Source organism: Medicago truncatula, chromosome 8, assembly GCF_003473485.1.
Source record: "Medicago truncatula cultivar Jemalong A17 chromosome 8, MtrunA17r5.0-ANR, whole genome shotgun sequence".
In the NCBI taxonomy this organism is placed as follows: domain Eukaryota; kingdom Viridiplantae; phylum Streptophyta; class Magnoliopsida; order Fabales; family Fabaceae; genus Medicago; species Medicago truncatula.
In genome coordinates this window covers 38,323,624-38,348,373 of record NC_053049.1, presented here as the reverse complement: position 1 = coordinate 38,348,373, position 24,750 = coordinate 38,323,624, and the positions used below count along the sequence as shown (strand labels likewise).

At 32.7% G+C, this 24,750-nt stretch overlaps 3 protein-coding genes across 4 annotated transcripts; 2 read left to right on the top strand and 1 right to left on the bottom strand.

The window, feature by feature from the left end:
• The first annotated feature begins 7,418 nt into the window (after nt 1-7,418).
• Nucleotides 7,419-9,978, top strand: LOC25501697 (E3 ubiquitin-protein ligase AIRP2). The gene is made up of 5 exons (XM_013591054.3): nt 7,419-7,821; nt 7,997-8,159; nt 8,764-8,830; nt 8,967-9,210; nt 9,472-9,978. Exons 1-5 carry the CDS (start codon nt 7,742-7,744, stop codon nt 9,680-9,682), a joined length of 765 nt encoding a protein of 254 aa, XP_013446508.1. The 5' UTR covers nt 7,419-7,741; the 3' UTR covers nt 9,683-9,978.
• Nucleotides 9,979-11,645: 1,667 nt separating this feature from the next.
• Nucleotides 11,646-16,125, bottom strand: LOC25501696 (subtilisin-like protease SBT4.14). 2 transcript variants are annotated; one of them, XM_013591052.3, is made up of 11 exons: nt 15,973-16,125; nt 15,777-15,868; nt 15,210-15,307; nt 14,975-15,118; nt 14,764-14,869; nt 13,815-14,328; nt 13,549-13,646; nt 13,242-13,466; nt 12,991-13,099; nt 12,634-12,847; nt 11,646-12,237 (listed from the first exon to the last, which is right to left on the bottom strand). In XM_013591052.3, the coding sequence occupies exons 1-11, from the start codon at nt 16,087-16,089 to the stop codon at nt 11,705-11,707; spliced, it is 2,250 nt and encodes a 749-aa protein (XP_013446506.2). In that variant the 5' UTR covers nt 16,090-16,125; the 3' UTR covers nt 11,646-11,704. The 2 variants fall into 2 exon arrangements, with proteins under 2 accessions (XP_013446506.2, XP_039684569.1); XM_039828635.1 differs by lacking the exon at nt 15,777-15,868 and having other exon boundaries at nt 14,975-15,307; nt 15,973-16,123.
• Nucleotides 16,126-19,374: 3,249 nt separating this feature from the next.
• On the top strand, nt 19,375-23,313 carry LOC25501695 (probable mediator of RNA polymerase II transcription subunit 19b). The gene is made up of 4 exons (XM_013591051.3): nt 19,375-19,529; nt 22,355-22,641; nt 22,761-22,952; nt 23,099-23,313. Exons 1-4 carry the CDS (start codon nt 19,499-19,501, stop codon nt 23,159-23,161), a joined length of 573 nt encoding a protein of 190 aa, XP_013446505.1. The 5' UTR covers nt 19,375-19,498; the 3' UTR covers nt 23,162-23,313.
• Nucleotides 23,314-24,750: the final 1,437 nt, after the last annotated feature.

The following is a 24,750-nucleotide window of genomic DNA, read 5'->3' as shown; positions in this document are numbered from 1 at the left end:
AGGATAAATTCTCCTTAGAAGAAGCTCAAAGAATAAACGTTGGTGCTCCTAATGAAGCTTCTATTAGGTCTGGAATCTCCCCTCATAATCTTTTGGCATTTTGGGAGTATTGAAAAAGCCTAAGTCCCAACTTGCATATAAGATCAAAATAGAGCTAGCATACCTTAGACAATTACCATATTTATAAGTCATTTGGGCTCTGCTGAAAGTTTCCAAAGGAATGAAGGTGGTCATTGTGTTCCAAAAATTGTAGCACCACTACACTGCCAAGAATTACAAAAATGTAATATTTTCAGTCATTTTTGTTCACAATTATGCTTCATGCAAGCAAAATGTACCCAAGTGAATGTCCAAAGGCATCAAAAACCAAAAGAGGGTTGGAATTATGGAATGAGCAATACAGCTTTTTTATAGCATATATGATATGATATGTGTGTGGAAAAAAATGGAAGCACTACAAGTACTTCTAACCAATACACCAAAGACAAGAGCTAAATAAAGTGGCAACATCTAAAGAGAGAAAAGGAAACACATACAATTATTGTCTATCATATGTCTGTGTTCTTTTCAGCTTATATTCGTAAGTTTCTCCATATAACTTATTTTCAACACCTGGGGCTTGTCTTATTTTTATTTATTTTTTATTATTACAAGTGTAACACTGATTAGTGACAAGTTGACAACACATTTCTTAAAATCTCAGAGCCAATGATTTGTGGTCCAGAATGGATTTGGTTGTATTTTATATGGATTTATGCTTCTCTCCACACCTAACCATAATATATGGATGAGAAAGAATGATAATAATATAACAATAGTTAATAACTTAATATGATCATAATCATAATGATTGTAGAAAAAACAACTTAATATCATAATGTCTAAATATTCAATATCTTGCTTCAAACTTGGGTTGACACATATTATTGTTTTCTGTTGAGCAGCCACCCATGTGTAGCATGGAAGGGAACTCAACTAAGGATAAGATATAAACACAATTTTAAAAAGCAAGAAATATATGTGTATCTTATTTTAAGTTTCAACTCATTTGCAAAAGCCCGTTTAACTTTGGAAACGTATTTGAATACTCACTTACATTATACTCTATATCTTCTAATTGTGTGTACTGCACGATAAATATCATTAATTACAACGGAGATCCTTTAAATTATTTAATTGTAACAAATTTGTTTTAAGTTGTTTTTGGATAGGAAACCAGAAAACTCATTAGAGGGTGATCTCAGTTGTCGACACTTCACCATGTATCATTTGTGGTCTTCACTTGAAATCTATGTGTGGTAGAATGATACACACTATTTTATAAACTGAGTTTGGGTCTAAGCTTGTGTTGTCATTGGAAAAATCAACTATGATTAATATACTTTTAATTTTAAGAATATTATTATAACAATATAGATTGAATTTGAAAAATTAATATAAGAGTGGTGATACATGTACACCCCATGTGGCAATACACCTCTTACACCCAAACAAAATCCTGACATGTGGCAAGGAAAAGTGAGAGGAGATGAAAGAGAAAGTATGGTTGTGAGATGAAATTACCAAAATGTCCCTAATGCATGGGGTGTACAATAGGGTGTATGATTAAAGGATGTTCATGTAACATTTTCCTTAATATAAACCCTCCATAACCCCAAAACCCTCCCCTAATACAATTTTTGAGTTCCCCCAAATGAGGGGATTTTTTATTATGAGTAAAAAATTAACCTTCAAAGCCCTCTCATCTTAATGTCTTCTATTTCTTCCACTTGCTCCTTCCTTTTTTCCAAAATCTTCCCCTCCCTTATAAACTTCCAAACAAAACCTAAGAGAAACAAAGTTTATTTAAGTGATCTCTACATCTCATAGAAGATTAGTGTTTGACTTTTAGACTGAAATATATTTAAGTACTTTATCATTTGTTTTAAAATATATAAATGATTAATTTTTATAGTTGAAGAAGATATAAGAATAAACTTTGCACAAGTTGAAAATAATTTATAAAATCAATCCGTTGGGAATAAACCGAAAACAGTTTATAGCTAGTATATAGAAATAAATTTATACAAATATCCATTTAAAAACAAAAAACAGCTCAAAGAAATTTGTCAAAAGAACTAATATTCTTTTTTTAAGGACGAACTAATATTGTTATAAACAATTAAAGAAATATTAAAAAAATAAGTAAAGGTAAATTTATAAAAATGGTGAGAAAAGGTGACATAGAGTAGTTGTAAGGAAAACGACATCTATTATAGATTATTTTTTAGTTGATAAACTCATTGTGTCAAAAAGAAATTTTGAGAAATTCATTTAATTATAGAATAAAAAAAAATCATTTATTTTAGGAATGTATTGAGAGGGACAAGTTGTTTGAAGAAGAAAAAGTCATTGGCAATTAATTCATAACCGAAAAAATTCACTTACGCCCATTCCCTACAACGAAACTTTCCTACCTCACCATTTATCAATACGACTCAGCGTGATGAGGAGAGAAGAAAACGACAATAAGGATAACGACGTACACTTAGAAAGGGAAAAATAAAATGATTAGGAAAAAAATAGGAAATATAAAAGGGATGAGAAAAAAAGAAAATATAAGTAAATGGGAAAAACCGAATGTATAAACTTAATTTAAAGAAAGAAATTATGAGTAAAAAGAAAGAAATTGGACAAAAATAATAATAATTTAAAGTTTTAAATGGTTCTTTATATTTGTTGGATTAAAAATATATTTTAATATTTCTAAAAGTTTGAACTTTTACTTGTAACTTTCTATCATTCCATGAGAAATAGAAAGAGAAGGAATGTTAACAACAATCTCTTTTGAGCATTCTCTTTATCATTTTTTTTTTTTGTGAAATCAATGTATGTCTCACCACTCTATGTGGCTTCGATTTTCAAAGTGTAGGTCTTACATTGATTTCACCCAATAAAAGAGTTAGTGCTAGAGAGGATGCTTAAAAGAGGATGTTGCTAGCTTTCCTCTATAAAGAATGTTGTGTCTTTCCATTTTTACTTTTCAAAGTATTGACCGTTGTCAATTATATGTGGATCTTTATCATTTTATCTTTTCTTAAAGATGTTTCAATAGATTTATAAATATGGATCCCTCAAAAAAATTGATTTATAAATATGAACGTTGTTTATAAACTATCTTTAGTGTTTATAAATTATTCTTAGTCTCTATTATCAAGCGTTGTAAAATTATTTTATGTATCATAATAGTAGCCCTGGATTGAGACTAAGGAGTTAAAGGGTATGTTAACCATCATGTGTGACTTGGATGACAACTTTGTTATCCCATACTAAGAAGTATTGTAACACCCCGAAAATTACATGTAATGATTTAATGAAGTTAATTAGAAGAATTCTTGAGTTTAAGATTAAATTGATGTTATGATGCTTAATATATATGTTAACTATGAGATAATAGATTACGTTGGCTAACGATGTACTAGGAAGATTGACAAGATTGAAGAGGAAAACAAATAAATAAAATAAGATAGGAAGAAGGGGGAGGTGTCGAATAGAAGAAAATAACTAAGTGGGGGAGGGAGGAGTAAAAATAATAGGAAATAGAATAGAAAAAATAATAGGTGGAGGCTAGCCCAAGTATAAATAGAGAATTAACAATCTAAAGTCTCATTTTTTACTAAACGTGAAAAAGAATAGAAGAGAAGAGCGGAGGCGGAGAGAACCCTAGTACAACAAGGTCAAGCCAAAACCAGATTTTTCAAAGGATTCGGGGTAAGGGGGAGATTCCTACCACTTTAGGGTGTTTAATCTATGATGGGGGGTAACTTTATTTAGTATGATGTGTTTCTTTTGATATGATTTATGATGGAATTATGAAGATGAATAAAGGCAATGATGTTGTTGAACGAATGAGATTTATGAGATTAAGTTAGGGTTAGAAAGTAGAATTGAATTGTGGAAAGAAGTAGATGATCTAATGGATTAGGGTGATAAAGGATGTTTAGATTGTAGAATAATCACATACTAAGTTTCCAATCAGTATTGGGGTTTGAGCCGATGGAATTGGGATTTTCGTTTGAAAAGTCGGTGTCTAAACGTTTTGCAAATAAGAGATTATGTGAGGTTTGGAAATCGATTTTTTTGGGTGGTTGAAACTTGAATTTTTCCGTAGATTATGATAGAGCTAAGTGTTAGGAGCGTGTAGGCGAAAACGGCATCGAAAACGGGTTAACGGCTTGGTTTTTATGCGCGAAAACGTGCAGGTTGAAAATCTGAAGTCGTCTGTCAAATCTGGAAAAAACGTGCCACGATGGGAGACCAACGTGCCACAATGATGTCATACCATAAACCTTAAAAATGCAATTTTCTTCACTCCAAATGCTTCCAAACTTCTTCCTAAGTGTAGGGACTTTATCCTAACCATCTAGAGATATTTTTAGGAAGGAAATAACCTTGTATAAAGAGTCTAATGAGTTCATGAGTTGGTCCTTGGGGTAGGAATGGAAGTTGTTAATGATTATAATGAGGTTGAGAGAGTATGCTTAAGTGTCATTAGGATTCGATTATCTCAAAAATCAAAAGAGATTAGGTAGTGAAACAATGAAGGACTTAGAAGCGAAGTAGAGAGAGTTGTGAGAGGGTAATTCAAGAACTAATGAGGATCAAAATAATAGTAAATTAGAGTAAATGATAGATGCAACGATGAGACTACATGAAGAGCAAGAACTAGGATAAATTAAAGAGACACGATGGTAAATGAATAAGTTAATAAATGACGTTAATGACGTGGCAAATTATGAAGTAAGGTACAAGTAGGCATGGCAATGGGGCGGGGTGGGGACGGGTTTTACCTTCCCCATCCCCATACCCGATTATCATATACTTACCTGTTACCCTACCCATACCCAACGGGGATGAGAAATTGAATCCCATCCCCGTCCCCGACGGGTTCGGGTATCCCCGCCCCATCCCCGTCCCCGCATTGAATAATTTTTTTAATAAAAAATAGAAGTTTTTTAACATCCCCAAGAGCAACGTTGTAATACATTATCCAACAATAAGCTCACTTTCATATTTGTTAGACAAAATGATTTAGTTGATCATTTAAATATCAATGGTAGTTTTTATGAACATGATAATTATCAAACAAAATAACATAACATATCAACATAAAGTAATTTTTTACATTTGGGACGGGTTTGGGTATGGGTTCGGGGTGGGTACCTATATACCCGTTACCCGTCCCATACCCGTGTTTTGATATCGGGGAAACCCATACCCATACCCAAACCCAGTCAAAACGGGGAAAACCCGTCAAATTGGGTTTGGTTCGGGCGGGTAACCACGGGTATGGGTTTTGTTGCCATGCCTAGGTACAAGATATGAATGAGTTAAAGAAATGAAAATATGATGATAAGAGGGAATAATAGAGTAGATGATTATGGGTAATTGATGAGGTTAAACATAATATCCTTAAATAATAATGAGCTTAGGAAGGTTGTTAAGTTGTAGGGAATAAGAGTTAATATAAGCGGTAATGTTAAAGAGTTGATGAGGTGCATATAAACGAGGAGAAGGATAGGTAGGTTTAATGCATGGATAAGATGAAGGATGAAGTATGTCACTAGGAGTAAAAGATGCAGAGAATGAAAATCAAACTAATGGTGGGTGTAAGATTTAAATATGATGTGAATATGACAAAATTATGAGTTAGACATAAGTAGACGAATATATGGTGTAAAATAATGATGAGTTGCTAATGATGTAAGATGATGTTATGATTATTAAAGACGAATGATGTATGACGAATGACGTACTTGTTTTCTAATAACAAGCAATATGACGAGTAACTATGACGTAAAGATGATGTGTTGTTTATGTTTCTTATAAATGATGTTTTGGTGGGTCCACATGCATCATATCATACTGCATAATGACAAATGACGGATGACGGATGTAAGTTCAGTAACACACCTCTGACTTACATTATTATGACGATAGGATCTGGTACCGGCATGCATGTAGATCTAGGGATGAAGTATGTTGCATATAGGTTATGTTAGGTGAACTATGATATGTGCTAATAATGTGAATATGATATATGTGTTAAAGGTGTGCATAAGATGTATGTGTTAATGATGTTTATGAAATGAATTGTGTGAATATTATGATGAATGATTGAGGATGGTATGATGAATGATTGATGATGATGAGATGAAGGACCGATGAAAATATGATTATATACTTTATTATTCATATATCCCAATATATGTTATGATGTGAATTCTCAACCCTTTGTTGTTGTTTTGTGTATTTTGGTGTCTGTACCCTTGGGGTACAGATATTCAGGACGAGGAGCTTTAGATTTGCGAGATGCTTAGAAGGTGGCGATGGGGGACATACCACCATAGCTATTATTTGGGATATTAAGTAGTCGAATAGATATGTGCTCTGATCTGTAACACTGGGGGTTCGGTTAAGCGTTGAATGTTCTTAAATTATAAAGTTAATTTAAGTACTATGATGGTTTAAGTTTTTTTTATTAAATAATGTTAAAGACAAGACATTTATAATCATGAAATTTTATGAAGTATCTTCCGCTGTTACATCTGATTCTCTATTATTTTATTATGTGAAAGATGAACGAATGCGTGTGACATCCTTTTCGTTAAAACTATGATTATTATTATTATCTAAAATTATCGTCGAGAATTAGGGTGTTACAAGTATTACCTACACGAACTTCAACATTCAAGTCAGTAAATATTTTAAGACTCTACATGTTTAACCAGGGTTGATGATGTACCTTTCCACTTATTATGCATGACCTTTAATAGATGACATGTAAAAATGATGTGTGTCGATACGGTTATTTCGTTGAACATGCCATAAAGTGATTTACAAGTTGTTGTCTGATTATCATCAGGCCGTGATTTGGTTACGAGAAATAATCCAAAGTATTGTTAAATATGGGATAGTTCATTTAATTAGACGAAAAATCTTAATCTTATTGCACTTGAGTCTATTTCTTTTTGAGAAATGATATTTGTACAACCAATTATATTCTTATTCTCTCTCTACCTTTTTCTCTCCTTATTAATTTTGACCAATCAAAATAGAAAAAACAAAATTGTCATAGAAGTTGTTTAGAAAGAGGTACAAATATCACTACTCTTTCTTTTTACTATACTATTTATTATGGTACGGTAAAATTAAATTATTTTTTTTGTCAAATAGACCGGTGGTTGGAAATTCTCATTTTCAAGGAGAATAAGAAGGGTGTTGGGTTTTTTTATTTTTTTTTATCAAAAACAATTATAATAATTGAAATTAATATTAATTTTGCGTAAGAAAATAAATGATAGGAGCGTTAAAAGAAGAAAGAAGGAAAGGCGATATATCGCGTAGTCTCGTGAGTCGTGTTAGTTTCGTAATCTTATCATATCTCATGAGTCCCAACACATAGAAAAGAACGACAAACAAAACGCAACACAACTCAACTTGATACGACATTCCTCTTTGCTTTGGCAGTTCCTTCTCCTTTCTTCTTCTTCTTCTTCTTCTTCTTCTTCAAAGCCACCATAACATAACATAACATAACCCTCTTTCCTTTTTCTTCATCCTCATCCATCTTACTCATCAAAATTCATCTTCATCCACAAGCTTAGTCAACACTTGTTGGCTTTTTCTTTGACCCTTTTTTTTCTTCTCTTTAAATACATACAGAGAAGAAAGAAAAAGAAAAAAAAATTAGTGAGGAAAGATGGAAATGATGCTTTCTCGTTTACCTTATCATGATTCCCTCAAACTACTTGAGGCTGATATTCACCATGCCAATGCTTTGTATGTTATTTATTTATTTATTTATTTATAAAATTCAAAATTATGAACAAAAAATGATTCTTGGTTGAAAAGGGTCATCATCATGTTTAATTCTTTTATATTGGTTAATCTAGTATGAATTTGATGTCTGATTTTTTTGTTTCTGAAATTTTGTTATGGGTATGTTTTTGTATAGGGCTGCTGCAATTCCAAGAGGCAAGGGTGGAAGTGTTTTCCAAATGAAATTGGTTTACAGTCAATTGGCTCCTCTTTTTTTGTTGTTGTTACAATGGATGGATTGTTCTTGTTCATGTTTTCTACACAGATATCTCAACTTCTTCCATATTATTATATACAAGGTTAGTCAATTCGTCAATGCCGGTGTTTTCCATATTTTAAGTTCTCTCTACAAATAGTTCAAAGGGTGTGCATAGCATTGTTTTGTTAACTTTTAAGAGGATTGGTTTTGCCGTCCATAAAGTGTTAGCAGCACAACTTATTGTCTGCTTCCCTTTCACTCCTGTGTAATTTTCTCGAATAGCCAAATATAATTGTTATATGTAGTGATTAAATCTTAATTCTATCTTAATAATTATAATAATAATAATAGTAATCTGTTGATTCAATAAACTTGGCTTTTGTTTTTGTTCCTTTTCTCAGTGTTGTTAATTAGTTGCTATAGTAGCACTATATTGCTGTTGCGTAGAGGAATTTGAATGAATTGCTATTGTTTTGTAATACGCTATTTAGTACAAAATATTGCGGAATACTGGCTATAGCGTTGTTGTGTAGGGGAATTTGAACAAAGTGCTATTTTCTGAAATCCACAATTGACAACACTGCTTTTTCTGCTTAGGATTAGGTTCCTCAATGCTTGTTTGTAATTTAATTTTGATTTTGCTACATGATTTATTTATTTTGTTGTTGGTGTTTATTATGATGTTCTTCTTTTTCTTAACAAAGGTACATAATGATGGTAGACCAAGTATAACTTCTCATGGAAGGAAAGCAACCATCCAGGACTTTTATGGTGTGTGAACCTTTGACTTTTAAAAGACACCTTTTGTTGTTGAAGTTATTTAATTATTTCAACCCCCAACAACAAAAGAAACTGTGCTGTTTTTTGTGTTTGCCTTTACTAATTTCTCCCTTTTTTTGAACTTTAGCTGTTATATTACCGTCTCTCCAGCGGCTTCATGGTAGTTTGGAGAAGTTGGAGATTTGTATGAAAGGACACACTAGCTTGGACGGTCCAAGTTATGGCAAGAAGATGATTGAAGCAAATGGAAAACTAACCACCAATGTTGATTTGGAAAGAGAAGATGAATGTGGGATATGCTTAGAACCATGCACCAAAATGGTTTTGCCTAATTGCTGCCATGCTATGTGTATCAAATGCTACCGCAAGTGGTTGGTGATCATGCTAATGAATTTAATTTATATGCACTGATAGCGTAAAAAAAAATTACACTATCCATCAATCATAACCGTTGGATTATAAACCTTTTTTTACTCTAATCATATCTAACTGGAAAGTCATACAAATGATAGATTGTGATTGGTTGATGCTGTAAAAAGTTTTACAGTGATAATGCATCAAATCATTTAGCAACCGTACTACTTTATGTGAAATTGTTTATAACTTGTAACACTCTTATGCCAAACTTGCAGGAACACAAAGTCAGAGTCTTGTCCATTTTGCCGCGGGAGCATAAGAAGAGTTAATTCTGAGGATCTATGGGTACTCACTTGTGATGACGATGTAGTTGATGCCGAAACAGTTTCAAAAGAGGACTTGTTGCGATTCTACCTTTATATCAACAGCTTACCTAAAGATTACCCAGATGCACTTTTCTTAATGTATTATGAATATCTGATTTGATTTTTTTTTTTAATTGAGTAAGGAGAAAAATGTACAGATAGGGAAATTCAGACTGCAAATGTGAATAGAGTCTGGCAAGAAATTTCCCTAATCATGTCAGGTATGGCTTTGCTAAGATAGATTTCTGGAAATTTGATCCCAGAATAACCACTCTTGGCCTATATACCGTCTCCTCTGTAGACAATGTAGAGTAATATTATATTTAATTAACTTTGAAGCCTTTGTTTGAGTTGTAGTAATCAAAGTCTTCTAAGAAATTGATTCAGATATGATGATCCATTATCCTTTGTCTGGCATGCATGTTCAAAAAAATGATATTGTAAATCAAAAGTTCTCCATAGTTTATATACTTGTTTTCTTATGCCACTCATGGTCATTTTTCAATTGGAGAGGATTTAAATTATGTCTCTCGAAGCTGAAAGATGAAGCTTTTACCACTAAGCTGACATCTCATAGACGATTTGTATACACTAATTAGTGATAAATAACAAATAGAGTCAACTACCAAATGGGTCTCTGACTTTGTAGGACACTCCCAAATAGGTCTCTAACATCATGAATATTTCAAAAAGATCCTTGATTTGCTTTATCAAAGTTTATTCATATTAGTTACTGACTGACAACATTTTATGGACTAAATTGATAGTAAGGGTAAATGTAAGAATCAAATTGATAGTAAGTTGTTAAAATATAGTGACATAATTGATAGCAAGTGGTTTAATACAAGGACCAACTTGACATTTTAATAGAGTCGTGTTGCGGGTTTTTTGAAATATTTCATAATCTCAAAAACCTATTTGAGAGTGTCATACAAAGTCGGAGACTAATTTGGTAATTTACTTTGGCTAATATAATAAGTGTGTCTTAATCATCTTATTCACTTTGTTAATCAACGATTAACTGTTCTAAAATTGTGCGCAGCATTTGGTGTGCAATTAACATGTTGGAAATGATATAATATCCACGGCTATTAGGGAAAAAGAAAACACAATATGCATGATCATATGAATTATTGAACATGTGTTAATTATAAGTGGAGGTTTTTGTGTGAACCTGAGAGGCACAAGACTTTGTAATGTATAAAAGGTTTGTACATCATGAGTAGTTGAGTATTAGTTTTGGCTTCTTCGAAGAGAGTAAAATGTGACAATGAATCTAGACTTGCTCAAGCACATTTTTTCCTTTTGACAATTTCTTTTCACCTAATTCGTGTGAGAGAAAAGATCACCTACACAAAGTTATTTGTTATACACTTTCATCAATACTATTTTTATTCCTTCCACTTAACCCCTTTAATCAGTTTCATTAAGGACAAGAACTTCAATTATTTTATTAAGTAATGCCGACTTCACATAAACTTTTTCTTTTGAACCATTCTATATAAACTTGTTCCCTAATTTATGGCTACAATGTTAGCTACTTCTTCAAATTGGATAGAGGAAAATATACCATTCACATTGTTAATAGTCTACATAATTTAAAGATGATTCAGATAATTCTCATAAAAAAGGTGGTCCATACACATAATTGAAAGAAGAAGAAAAAAACATTGATTAATCAAATTTTGCGGAATTTAACCAAAGCAGCCATAATTCTTTATCACTCTCATGGACCAATCGATTTGGCATTTCCATCTAGAACCCGGCCTCTGAAACTATTGCTTTCTGTCTGTAATGCATTAATATGGTATCAACTAGTACCAATAAGGTTCACTAAATAAGAAAAAATAATGCGTCCAATGCCCACCCAATAATGAATTTTAAGTGGTCAATGTCTTCCCTCATTATTTTTCTTTGATTAAAGTTTATTTGAGTTGGTCCAAAAAGTCAACTAATGTACGGAGAATTTTAATGTTAAGATAAATTAAGAGTATATATTCAATTATTTCTATCAAGTGATACCATTACCCTTTTTTTTTTTATCAAAAATAAGTAAAATAGAAATAAGTGTAAACATTAAGAAGAAGAATTGAAACAAGTGTCACACATACAAGCTTGATTTTGGCCACTATTAATTGTTACTTTATGAACTATAGATAACAATAGGGCTTCTAACAATGTAACGAGGGTTTCTCCAAATAAGTGAACCTGATACAATTTTCATGCTTGCCATAGATTTTGCTTTCACAACTACCTTGAAGTTCTTTTTCTGCAGGGTATGATAGAAAATCAAGCTAGTAGGCTTCACTGTAATTTCCACACCTTTTGGTGATTTAATGGTAGCATTATACATTGTTGGTCCAGGACCTACATTGGTAACTCTTCTCCTGAAAACTCCTATTGTTGATTCTGTGTTTCTTTTCACACTTAACTGCATGCTTGGATAGTTAATGGCATCATGGCCAATCCCAGGAAGCAATGAAGTGCAATTTACAGGAGAGCCAATTAATATTGATAAAGTGGAACCATTATATCCCTCATGGCATAAGAACTGGACATAACCAAATTCATCCATGTCATAGATTAAACCAGGATTCAAAGCTCTTGTTGGGTTAACTAGACCGGCACCAAATGCAAACTCAGCCTCCTTGTTAACTTTCTGGCTCATTGGTTTAGCTTTGACAAAGAGTGTGCATAAGTCATGACTAGAGTGATTGTATATGTCATAACACAGATTAACTATATAATATAGGAACTGAAAATAAGCTTTTAATTTTGGTTTGCACTTTTTAGTCCTAGTTATCGTGATTCTGCGATTTTGTCCTTCAGTTTTTTAGCTTTTTTGACCCCTTTTGTGGTTTCTCCTTTGTAATTCGGTCGGTAGTCTCCCATAATTTTTTTTCTCAAATTTATGCTTAGGTGACATTATTTATTGACTTGACACTGAAGTTCAATATTCAGCATGGTTTTCTAAAAATTAAAAAATTTGTAACAAGTCGTCTAGCTAAGAAACTTTTGACCACAATCACGATATTTAGAGTCAAAAGTACATTGAAGCCTTTAATTTTTCACCTGTAGTCATTATAGCTGATCTGATTGCAGCAGGGGTCCAATTTGGGTGAAATGACTTCACATATGCTGCTATTCCAGAAATGTGAGGGCATGCCATGGAAGTGCCAGACATTAGTGTAAATACTGAAAATTGAGTGTCCCCTTCTATACTAGTAATTGAGTGCCTAAGTGTAAATGATGCCAAGATGCTAATGCCAGGAGCTGTTACATCAGGCTGCATCCAAGAGATTATTCAACAGTGTAGAGGCTAAAAATAGTCCACTAATGTTACAAATGCAATGAATTTCACTCAAAGAAATTACTTGTATTATTAACAAATAAATGGTTGAGTGGAGAAAAAATAGCAACTATTGGTACCTTGAGAACATGTTGAGATCCTGAATTTGGACCCCTAGATGAAAAAGAAGCAACAAATGGAGCTGGTATTTTCACTTCATGGCTCTTATGTATCACTGCTGATGGTGATCTTTGTTGAACCAAGAAATTTATTATGTAAATCTATGTTGTTAGATAATCCAGTAGAAAAAATGTTGGTTGTAGCAAATATTAATTTTTTAATTATTAGTTAGTAGCAAGTTTTAGAGAACAAAGAATGCCATGTTTTTTACCTTGTAGATTGTATATAATTGGTAATAATTTGACCTGTGCTTCTATTCACAAATGTAGCAGGAGCCATGAATGTTTCAGGAGAATCTTGAAATTCATCATATTCAACTATAGTACCAATTCCTCCTACTGCTTTCACAACAGCTTCAGTGCTCCATGTTCTAAATTTACAGTAAACAATCTTTCCTTTCACCTTATTTGGCTCTAAGGAGCCTTTGGCGCAGAACCTGCCGATGTATAAAATGTTAATTGTTAACATAGATAAACTTAATAAGGTATTATTGATAATCAATCGAACATAAAATTTACTTAGCATTATCCTTGCTTGAAGAGTTTCGCGCTGCATCCATCCCATTAATAAGTGGGTACTGTTTTTGTTTTGGACTGAAGGTGTTTACTCCTTCTCCCTGCATAATTCTCGGTTGAAACAGAAAAGACTATTAAATAAAGTACAATTACTTTATTCATTGGTGCATTTGCGCTTTCAATTTTACTTTATAAATATAGAATTTTTTTTTTTTGAAGGAAAAAGATTAAATATAGAATATGTGATTAGCAAAATTAATAAAACTTACAGAAACATTTGTTCTGGTCCCCAACTCTACAGTACTATGGAAGTCTCTGTCAATGCCACTAGCAGCTACCGTAACAACCCATGGAGCATGATTTTCGACAGTTGCCATAGTTGGTCCATCGTTTCCGGCTGAGGCGACAGTAATTATGCCTTTTCTCATGGCATGAAATGCACCAATTGATATAGAGTCCTGCAAATAATTTGAATTTTCTCCACCCAAGGAAACGGATATGACATCCGCACCATCGTCTATAGCAGCCTCAAAACCAGCAAGTACATCCATATCAGCACATCCATCCTCTTTCCAGCACACTTTGTATATTGCTAACCTTGCTGAAGGCACTGCTCCGCGAGCGGTCCCATTCGCTAATCCAAAGAGACTTGCATTTGGGACAAGGTTGCCTGCTGCTGTTGATGCTGTATGAGTTCCATGCCCTGACACATCTATGGGAGATAATATATCAGATGATTCTGACCTTCCATCAAGTTTGAAGTATTTGGCTCCAACGATCTTGCTGTTGGAACAAGTTTGTTAATTTGGAACAAGAAGGATTAGAGAGAAAAGAGAATAGCACAAGTTGAAAGGATCAAATTTTATTCAATATCACTTAGGTTGTGAATTATAAACATGTAACTTGCTTATATAGCAAGTTTCTCAACTAACTACACTTAACAACTCTGTCACTTGCTTCTCAAGTAACAATTACAAAACTAACCATACTATCAGTTAACTAACTCTAATAGCTGCTAAAAGTTTTCCATCAAGTGAAGAATGTAGTAAAACATAGTGTTAGCATACTAAAACTTAAATTTTTCCCACAATTATGTATATGCAGCCATACTTAAATATATTTTCAACGATTAGTACCTCGATTTGTTGTGAATTTTGAGGTATCAAGTTCAATTCCTACTCTTTAAAAAAAGTAAGTAAATAAGGATAGGGATGTTACTTATTGCAGCCTGAGAAATTAACATATTTGTCGCAAGTTCCTCTCCATTTGGCGGGTGGAGGACCGAGTCCATCGTCCTTGAAGCTTCGAAACTCAGGAGTGATCCCTACATCACGCCAATAAGGAAACAAAGTGGTTTGCAAACAAACCATGAAATACCATTACATAAAAATCTGTCATAAAGAACAAGGAAATGCACAGAAAGAAAAACCTGTATCTAAAATAGCAACGATAGTGTCACTTTCTTGTTTCAGTTTTCTCTTAGCTGTCAAAGGTAATCCAATAAAATCCCATGATCTTGTTGTGTGTAGCTTGCGGTACTTATTTGAAAGTACTGAGAGAACTTCATTCATGGCTACACATACAAAAAAGATTAACAAATGACTAAATATAAACAATTTGAACAGATATGAAGGGACTAGTAGTAGAAAAAAATGATATCATGCCAGATAACTTGTTTGCTTCATCCTCAGACAGTTTAGCAGCAAATGCATTAAAGCTCTTTGTGTAGCTGTATACTATGGATTCTTTGGCTTCAACATGGCTGCCAAGTAAACAAAGATTAAGAAACAATAGAACAGAAATGAAATCAGAATAACCAAATTAATTTCTCTCAGATGGCATTGTGATAATAATGCCTTTAATTTTGAAACTAGAGGCCTATTTCGATTGACTTGTTTGAGTTCATCTACTGACATAAACACTTGTAATTTTAGTTATGAGAGTTTATGGAGACAGCTTATTACATGTCCATAAGCCTTTTTCAGCTTATTTTCATTAACTCTCCAGGATAGATTAGAAAAACAACTTATAACATATACAAAAGTAGTCTGACTTGTATGATAAGCATTTACATTATAAGCACTTAATTAAAATGTTTATCCAAATTCCAAATAGGGTCCTATATAGTATTTGATTGAACATGAGCTACATATGTCACTTTTAAGTAATTTTAGGCTTGCACTTAGAAGGAGAGGGAAGTGTACTGTTGACAAATTAAATAGACTAGTCACCTTTGTTTAACAGCTGAGAGAATATTTAAATGACTCTCTATTGATCCTTCTCTACTAACAGGGTGAGCTCCTAGGAAAACAATGTAAAACTTCTGCAAACAAGTCAAATTGTGCCTAAGTTAATAAAGAATAAAACACAAAAAATAGCATATTGGGAGATAGCTCAAATTTGAAAGAAATTAAATTGATGGATTACCTTTTGTTCAACACCATTGACTGAAGCACTACTTAGCAGAATCAGCAATGATGGAAGCCAAAGAAGAGAATAGGAGTTGTTGGTAAATTTCTGAAAAACCATATTTAGCACTAACATGCTAGACTAATAATGCATTAACATTGACATAAGCATAAGTTTATTATATAGATATAAAAAAGAAAGGATAAAAAGAAAGCATATTTCTACTATAGTTTGATTCTTCCATACAAATAAGTAATATATAGATGTTATTGGTTGCTTCTTCGGGGGGAACTTGTATTAACATTCTCATTATTAGTCTTTATCAGTACCAATTTTACTAAAGATTAGTAATTTTGTATGTTTGTTATTAGTCTTTATCAGAATCATATTCCTTGAATTCCAATGCAAGTATGATATTATTGCCTTGTATTGTATAGCTTGAAGTTAAACCCAAATGAGACACAATTGTTTGAGATTAAAACGTGACATTTCCCCTTATGCATTTCGCCATTATCTTTTAAAATAGCAATATTTAAGAAGCAGACATGGTTTATCAAAATAGGGGAAGAAAGAGAAGATATTTGGCCAAGAAGAACTTGGGACATGGTTAAAAAATTCACAATTTACCTGAAAATAAAAGTCAAACTCGGTCACGTTAAGAGATATTCTTTTACAAGCAAAAATATTGTACAGGCAATGTAAGAGTTATAGTAATAATGCACTTGAGTTCTAAGATCTTTTCTATCTTAGATTTCCAAAGGTCACATTTGGCTGTTGTCTTGACGCTTTGGTTAAGAAAGTAGCCGGGGTCTAGGTTTATGCATGGATTTTGTTAGCGAAAGTCCCTCAAACTCAATAACAACATGTCGTGACCGGTTAGGCTTGTGGATCTTGTCGGAAAAGAAAGTAGGTGTTGGGGGTGGGTTCATTGATTAGTACACCCCCGGTGCTGATAAGGTTGGGACTGTGGCGACGCGTCTCAGGTTTGCAGGCCAATAAGATCTTTGAGATTGACCAGGCAGCTGGGTTGGTTTGGCTAGAGCATCATCCCCTCCACCTTAAATTTTATTTCATAGAAAAAATTATCAAATGCACTATATTTGATTAGAACGTCAATATAACAAATATGCATTATATATATATATAATTAGGAGAGATGATGGGTTAAGGAGAAATAATACAACAAGGAGATGTACATGTTAAAGTTTTTAATCTCCATCATCTAAAATGAATCTAAGAGTCGACAATTATTCTTATCATTCTCATATAAGTTATCCATTTTCATGTGATATGTCTCATATATATATATGCACGCGCAGGTGCATGCGAAATAAATAAACTTACACTATAGTGTAATACTTCTTGTAAAAAATGTAATACTTGAATATTTTATTGTGAGATGAGTGTTTTACATGAGAGATAGGAGGAACAAATATAACCTTGGGTTGTAACAGAATGGTTCTTGTTAATAATTCATATTATATTATTAACAAGAATTCTTGTTAATAATCAAGACCGTTCTTTTGCCAATGATTTATAATTGCTCATCATATCTCTCTCAATAAAACACCCCTCTCAACTATGAATGCTGACACACTTAGATGCAGCTACAAATAATTGTATGATCAAAAAGATCAATATGGATGTACCGACAATCATACCCGCAATGAGTTTGATAGTAAATATCTGTAATTAAAACAAAATAAATCAAATGTAACATGATGAAGAATATATTAATAAAAATTAGAGTTTACAAAAAACATAAATAGAGGTTATTGTTTTGAATTTACGAGATATATATAGACTCAATGAAGCATCCAAATGAATTGATTGAAACAAGTAATGTAGCATTTGCTTGCATCAATTCGTAGCATAGCCACAACGTATATAGCTGAACAATGCCATTAGGCATGGGCAATGCAGAAAAATCCTGTGTGCAATTTCTTTCGATATATTCCTATAATAGTCGGTCTCTTCCCGTAGCATAACCACAACATATATGCCACTATTTGTTTTAAGTGTTAAATATGTTTTTGTTCTATAAATATGTCAATTTTTCGTTTTAATCCCTCTAAAAATTTCTTCAACTTTTAGTCCCTTAAAAAAATTTCATCTTCACTTTTGGTCCCTCCTTTAAAGTAAACTCGTATGTAGAATTCAAATTTTTGAATAAAACTTTGCAGAAAAATTCATAATATTATAAGAATCTCTAAAAAAAAAATATATTAACAAAACATGAATTTAATATAAATTTTTATATATTTGATGATTAAAAATTCATGTTTAATTTGCGTTTTGTTAAAAAATTCTAGATTTTTTTACAATATTTTACATATTTATGCCAAATTTCATTAAAAAATACAAAAATTTATTTAAAAATAGAGACCAAAAGTAGTGATTGAAAATTTTATATGGACTAAAAGTTGAAGGAAATTTTAAAGAGACTATAATGCAAAGTTGGTATATTTATAGGGATCAAAAATATATTTAACCCTTGTTTTAAAGTAATTTTAAATTTTTCATAGACTCGTACAAGTCAAGTTTAAGAGTCGAGTTTACAATTTAAGAGTTATTATAGACTAAGCGTCTAACAACTTTGCGTATAAATTTGTTCCTCATTTGCAGCTCCCATCTCTAACTTATGGGTAAAAGCACTACTTCTATGGATTGTTTTGTAAAAAAAACCTCGAAATGGTTTGGTTGGTTGCCACGATAAAGTTTGGACATCTTTTCCTAACCCCGTTAATTTCTTTATACTTCGATCATACAGATTTTTCATGCATAAACTAAAGACATAATTCATTTTGAGCAATATAACTCTATTTTATCTTTTTGTTGGAGAGAACTTTAGGGTACAGAAAAGTATGATCAAAATAGATTTGGTGAAGCTACAATAGGATAATATTACACTGTAACAAATCTTAGGTTGTTTGATCTTGAATCGGTGATTGAAATTGTTTTATTATGTAAAATCGAATTTGAAATATAAATCATATGATTTCAAAGCAATAATTAAGATTAACTACAACGTGAAACTTCATGTTTTTTACAATAGTGAGTCCAAGTCTTAATATGATTGGGGTATCTCATATTTTTAGGGTAAATAAGAAAGAAAAAAGATGCAAATTGATATAGTTTATGCACTATCACATAAATCCTTAAAAAAAAAAAAATTTGCACTATCACATCAATTTATATTTACACCCTCCGTCCCATAATAATTGAACCATTTACGAAAAAAATGTGTTCCAAAATAACTGAGTCATTTCACTTTTCAATACAACATTAATCACTTTTTTTCCTTTATAATTCTAATTAATATTACTTTCATCATTTCTAATTCAATATATTCCACTTTACATTTACGATAAACTTTTTTTAATCCAATTATCTCTTATAAATAGGAGCAGGGTCTTTAGAAACAACAAAAACCTAAACCTAACCTTCTATTCTCTGTTTCGCATCGCCACCAACACGCTCTTCTCTCTGTTACGCGCGAGTGTTCTTCTCTGTTTGAGGTTTCCTCATTTTTCAAATCTTGAAGATGGATCTTGAAGGCAAAAACTTTGGGAGGGGTAAGAACTTTACATGTGCCGTATTGATTGTTTATGTTTTTGGGTTCCAAATATAATTGCTACCTACCATCGTTGTTTTCTTGGTTCACTACTTTGGATCTGTGTTTCATAATTTTTTATTGATGTTTTGGTTAAAGTAAGGAAACTTAAATATTTATTGTGGTAATGGCATTGATTGGAGCACAATGATTTTATCTTTACACGGATGGATGCCTTTTATTCCCATGTGAAACTGGATTAAGGGCCTGTTTGGATTGACTTATTTTTGAGCTTATGTAAATAAATAAGCTTTTATGTATTATTCATAAGCTTGTCAAGGTAGTTTGTGAAAAACAGCTTATGAAGATACAATTTTCGTTAGGGAGAACTTATGAATTAATATAAAAGCTTATTTATTTGCATAACCTATTTTTCATAAGCTCAAAAATAAGTCAATTCAAACGTTCTCTATTTATATATTGTCTCTTTAGTAATATCATGTGGAAGATATGGCAATAAGCTATGTAGTTTAGAATTGAAGGGTGGCAGCCGGCAAGGGAAGATTGATTATGCATTTATAGGTTAATATGATGTAAACCCCGTACTATTATAAGCAAAAAACCACTTTTAAGGTTCATTCAATAACTTATGTATCTGGTCTATAGATCAAAAAAAAAATCTGCAGTTTAATTTTAATCAGAAATATTTCTTTTTTTACTATAAGGTTTATTATTTTCATGCCAAAAATGAAAAGAAAGAAAAAAGATGCAGAATGAAGAACTTTGTCTAGTTTCAAATTTTACAAACAATAACTTAACATTGTCCCAATCATTAGCTCTGCTCCATTTTCAGACATATTCACTTATTCATTTTTAGGGTCTTGTTTGGCCAAGGCTATATGATTGGATTTACTATAGTTGACGTATTCTAATATTTGCCTGCTAAATCAACACATTCTTGAAAACAAAACATAGGAATTGGCAGAGCTTTTTGTTCTGTAGCACAGAAAAATGTTTCTTTTCTTTGTTTTCTGTACTGCAACACTTCGCTGTTTTCTTAATTCACTGTTATATTAGACCCTCACGTTCGTAGAATTTTGTGAGGTTTAAACTCGGTGATATAGCAAATAGAGCTTAAGGGACCTTTATGATCGTGAAGTGATCACTCATAAAAATCCTGTTGAAGACTTGCTCTTACATTTAAAAGTTTGAATTACCCACCTTTCTTTCGACGTTAGGAGTCACTGATGAATATGTAAACTAGTTTTTATGCTCTGTTTATACGTTGGTCTAGTTATCCTTGGTTGTATATTTGATAAACTAGTGCTCATGTTGCCTCGTTGTATTCTTACGTGTATATGGATAAAAGCCAGCAGTATAGTTTATTCTTTGTTTTGTAGAAAAAAACTTTGAAATGGTTCAGTTGGTTGTCATGATTATATTTTGTTTGTCCCAACCTCTCCCCTTCTATATTTTCAACATGGTATTAGATTAATTTCTGTATGCTTTGATCATTCATTGACATTTTCCATGCCTTGACTTGGAAAGTAAGTCATTTTGCACAAGACAACTCTTTATCTTTTTGTGAGAGTGAGAACTTTAGGCAGGGGAATAGTGCCCCTGATTCAGTACAGGGGAAGCCAATAAGTAAATTGACAGACCTGTTATATTTAGTTAAGAAGTTAGTTAGTTAGTTAGTTGATTAGTTAAGGGTGTGTTGAGAAGTAGTTAAGCCAAATAAGGCATGCTGCCTATAAGGATTGGAGAGGGAAGGATCTTGTCATTGAGGGGAATAGGGCCGTATGGTATTGGAAGGTAGGCAGATCTTCGAAGTGCTTCCATTGCCATTGTTTGTAATCAAAGGGGATTCTTCCCCATTTTCAGCAATAATATACCAGTTGGTTCTATCATAAACCTTGGAATTGGATTGGGGCAGTATCCCCTTACCTTACCTTAAAGTTCTATCTAGCAGAAAAAAAAGAGTTCAACTTAATGAATAAAGAATCCAGTTTCTATCCACCTTCTCTGTGTTCTTTGTACGTATGCACCGGCTGTGTCCTACTTTGGAGCCTAAAATATTGTGGTAATATACATTGATTGGAGCACAATGATTTCATCTATACATGTATGCCTCTTTTTTCCTAACCATAACGCGGAATGGAATTATGTATCTATACATTCTTATTAGTGATATCATGTAGAAGATATGGTTATAGGCTAGGTAGTTTAGAAAATTGAAGGGATCGGGCAAGTCTAGAGAGCTTCAAATGAAGTCTTGATTTAGTTTGGGAGGGAAAAATTTATATCCATACAAGCCACAGGTTATAGGCATGGAAGCTCAATAAAAGTTATATTTTTGCGCTGTTTTAAATAATGTATAATGACGTAATTTACTCCACTCCAAATAATTTTTTTAAGAAATAACCTAGATATATTTAACAAATGCCGACCCTGTTAATATTGTATTAGCCACTAAGACATATATTCTGCAACAGGTGCCATAGCCCATAACATAACCTGTATAGCTAAATGGTTGGCCTGGTTCATGAGGCTCCCACCGTAGTTAAATGATTTTGCCTGGTTCAGATCTCACATTCATAACTTTATAAAGCATTACCTCCGAGAGTATTGAGCCTCTTTTAGATGCTCAGTTTGAGTATTTTTATCTGATTTACTTCTGAAATTGTCACATTTGATTTCCTGTTTTATGCTTGCTGATTAATTCCTATTGGAAAAATGATTTAGACGTCTCTTTAGCTATTTCTTTTCTTTTGTGCAATTGATGCATGAAGTCATCTTTCTTTCAATGTCTAGAGAACTTTTAATAAGGTTATTTCTTGGAAGCAGGCACTAGAGAACTCGGTGGTGCTCATGATCTCGTAAGTCAATATAAGCTTTGGCCGTACTATGAATTCTTCTGCAAGAGGTCACTTCCATTGTCGATTTCAGAGACACATTATCTTCGCAATGTGGTTGGTGACACAAAAATCAAGAAGGGAGAAGGGGTGGAACTGGATCAGCTGTGTAAGAACACCAAAATGAATGAGAAAAAACCTTGCTTATCTCCTTTTGACTTGAATGTATTAAGTGAAGCTTTCCGTCTAAGAGAAATGGATCCAAATCACCTTTCTTGTGTAAGATTTTTAAACTTCACTGTCTGGCTGCACATTTGAGCATTTCAAATCTGAATAATTCAAATTCTGTCCTTATGTTTGGCCGGTATAATTGTGTCACACTGATATGTTCTACGCAGGCCAAGAAGGGGCTACTGAATGCAGTTCCAAACTCGGCAAACCAATCTAGAGAGAATGAAAAGAAGAACAAAAAGCATGGAAAACACGAGAAGCACAAGCTACTACGAATTAAAAATGGAAGTTGTGTTGATAATAACACAACTAGACACAGTAATTCTCAGCCTTCGCCGTTGACGAATCAACAAGACAAGGTTTGCTTTTTTAGTCCTTCTTCCATTGTTATGCACTGAGTGTCTTGCTTACATTGAGGGGCGATGGACATTAAAAAGTCGTGTGGATTTTTGCTTAGTTTCATGTCTTGAAATATTAAATGATATTTATATATTTTTTCTTTCAGAAAAGGAGGGCTGAGACAAGCTACAATCCTTCTGTTTGCAAGCGATCAAATACTAGACAATGATGCAGAATTAGATAGAATTTAGTTCTTTTTTGTTTTGTTTTTGGAATGTATGATCAGTTAATAACCTCAACAATAAACTCTATTTTTTGTACAGTTAACATTTGTGATTCTTTAAAAAAGAACATAGAATGGTGAATTTCTTATATTACATACTTCTGGTCTACATATGGAAGTAAGTTCCATCCTAGATTTTTTTTTAACGAGGGGCGGAGCCACCCCCCAGCTAGCCTGGGCACTAGCCCAGGCTCAGCTCCAACTTTCTTTGTAGCAAGTCCAGTCATTACTAGAACTTTTAGCTTTTCTTGCGGATTTTAGTGTAAATTCTGCAGGAAACACATTTCCTGCAGATTTTGCCAAGGATTTAAGTTCCGAGGTGAGGTAATACCATAGGATTTTAGGATCCGCAGGAAATGTGAAATTATCCGCATGAAATGTGAAATTATTTGCAGGAAATGTGAAATTATTCGCAGGAAGGAAGTAACGTTGTGCGATAAATTTTTTGTCCAGGCTCTATAAAATTTCTGGGTACGCCACTGACGAAGGGTGAGCATCCAAGGTGCTGCATCACCAAAATTTATGAAAATATAAAAGAAAGAGCACTGATAAGGGGTGAGTGAAGTTTGTTTTTTTGCCAAGAAACCAAATCCGACCCAAACATCATGTTATGGGTTTTCTAGTTTGCCATAAATTCGATTTGAACCACACCATTTTTTCCAGATTCGACATCTCAAACCCAAAATTTGTTTCAATCTCTCATCAATGATTTCTAGGATTTAAAGAACATATGGGTTCAGATTTAAGCAAATTATTGTTGTTTTTTTTATTCTCTTCAAAACAAAAACAAAATACTCATTGTAGTTTTTCTGGGTTTGAAATGCAGAATTGAGATGAAGATGAATTTAGGTTCGGATTGAAGTTTGTTTTTCTTGGTTTTAGGGTGTTTTGGGTTGGAAGAGATGAAGTTTGTTGTTTTTATGATTTTTTTTTTTTTTAAAATAAAAATTGATTAAAATAAAATCATTTTTTTCTGATTTGGATTTGCCATGTCACTTGTTTAACAGCCACATCATACATTTAACGGTCACCTCAGTTTGTTTGTTACGTCAAAGGTAACGGTGCAAACGTTTCTACGCTAAAAGGATGATTATGAAAAAAAAATATTAAAAATCAATGTGTTACAAACGTTATATTCTAAACTCCTAATGTAATTTAACCAAATGAATATCATTTTAAATTATGGTTATGTAAGTAATCATAGGTTTGTTTGTATTTTGCGAACAACGAACTCTCCATACTTGACAATTTTTTTACGCATCCTGATGGTGAGGGGACTAAAAGTTGGTTGTAGTGACGTGCTATGTCTAAATGTCAAGTAGATCCATAAGAATAACTTGGTGTGTATTTGGATTCACTGTGAGTTTAATAAAATTAAGATGCTACTGTGATTTTAGAAAATTCATTGTGACATCATTCATGCACTTACATATGAAGGAAAACTATGGTTGTTGAAAATTGAAGATGGAGCATTGTAGGCTAAATGAAATGTTACAGGAGGTTGAAAAATAAAATACATTAATTTAAGGTTGGTT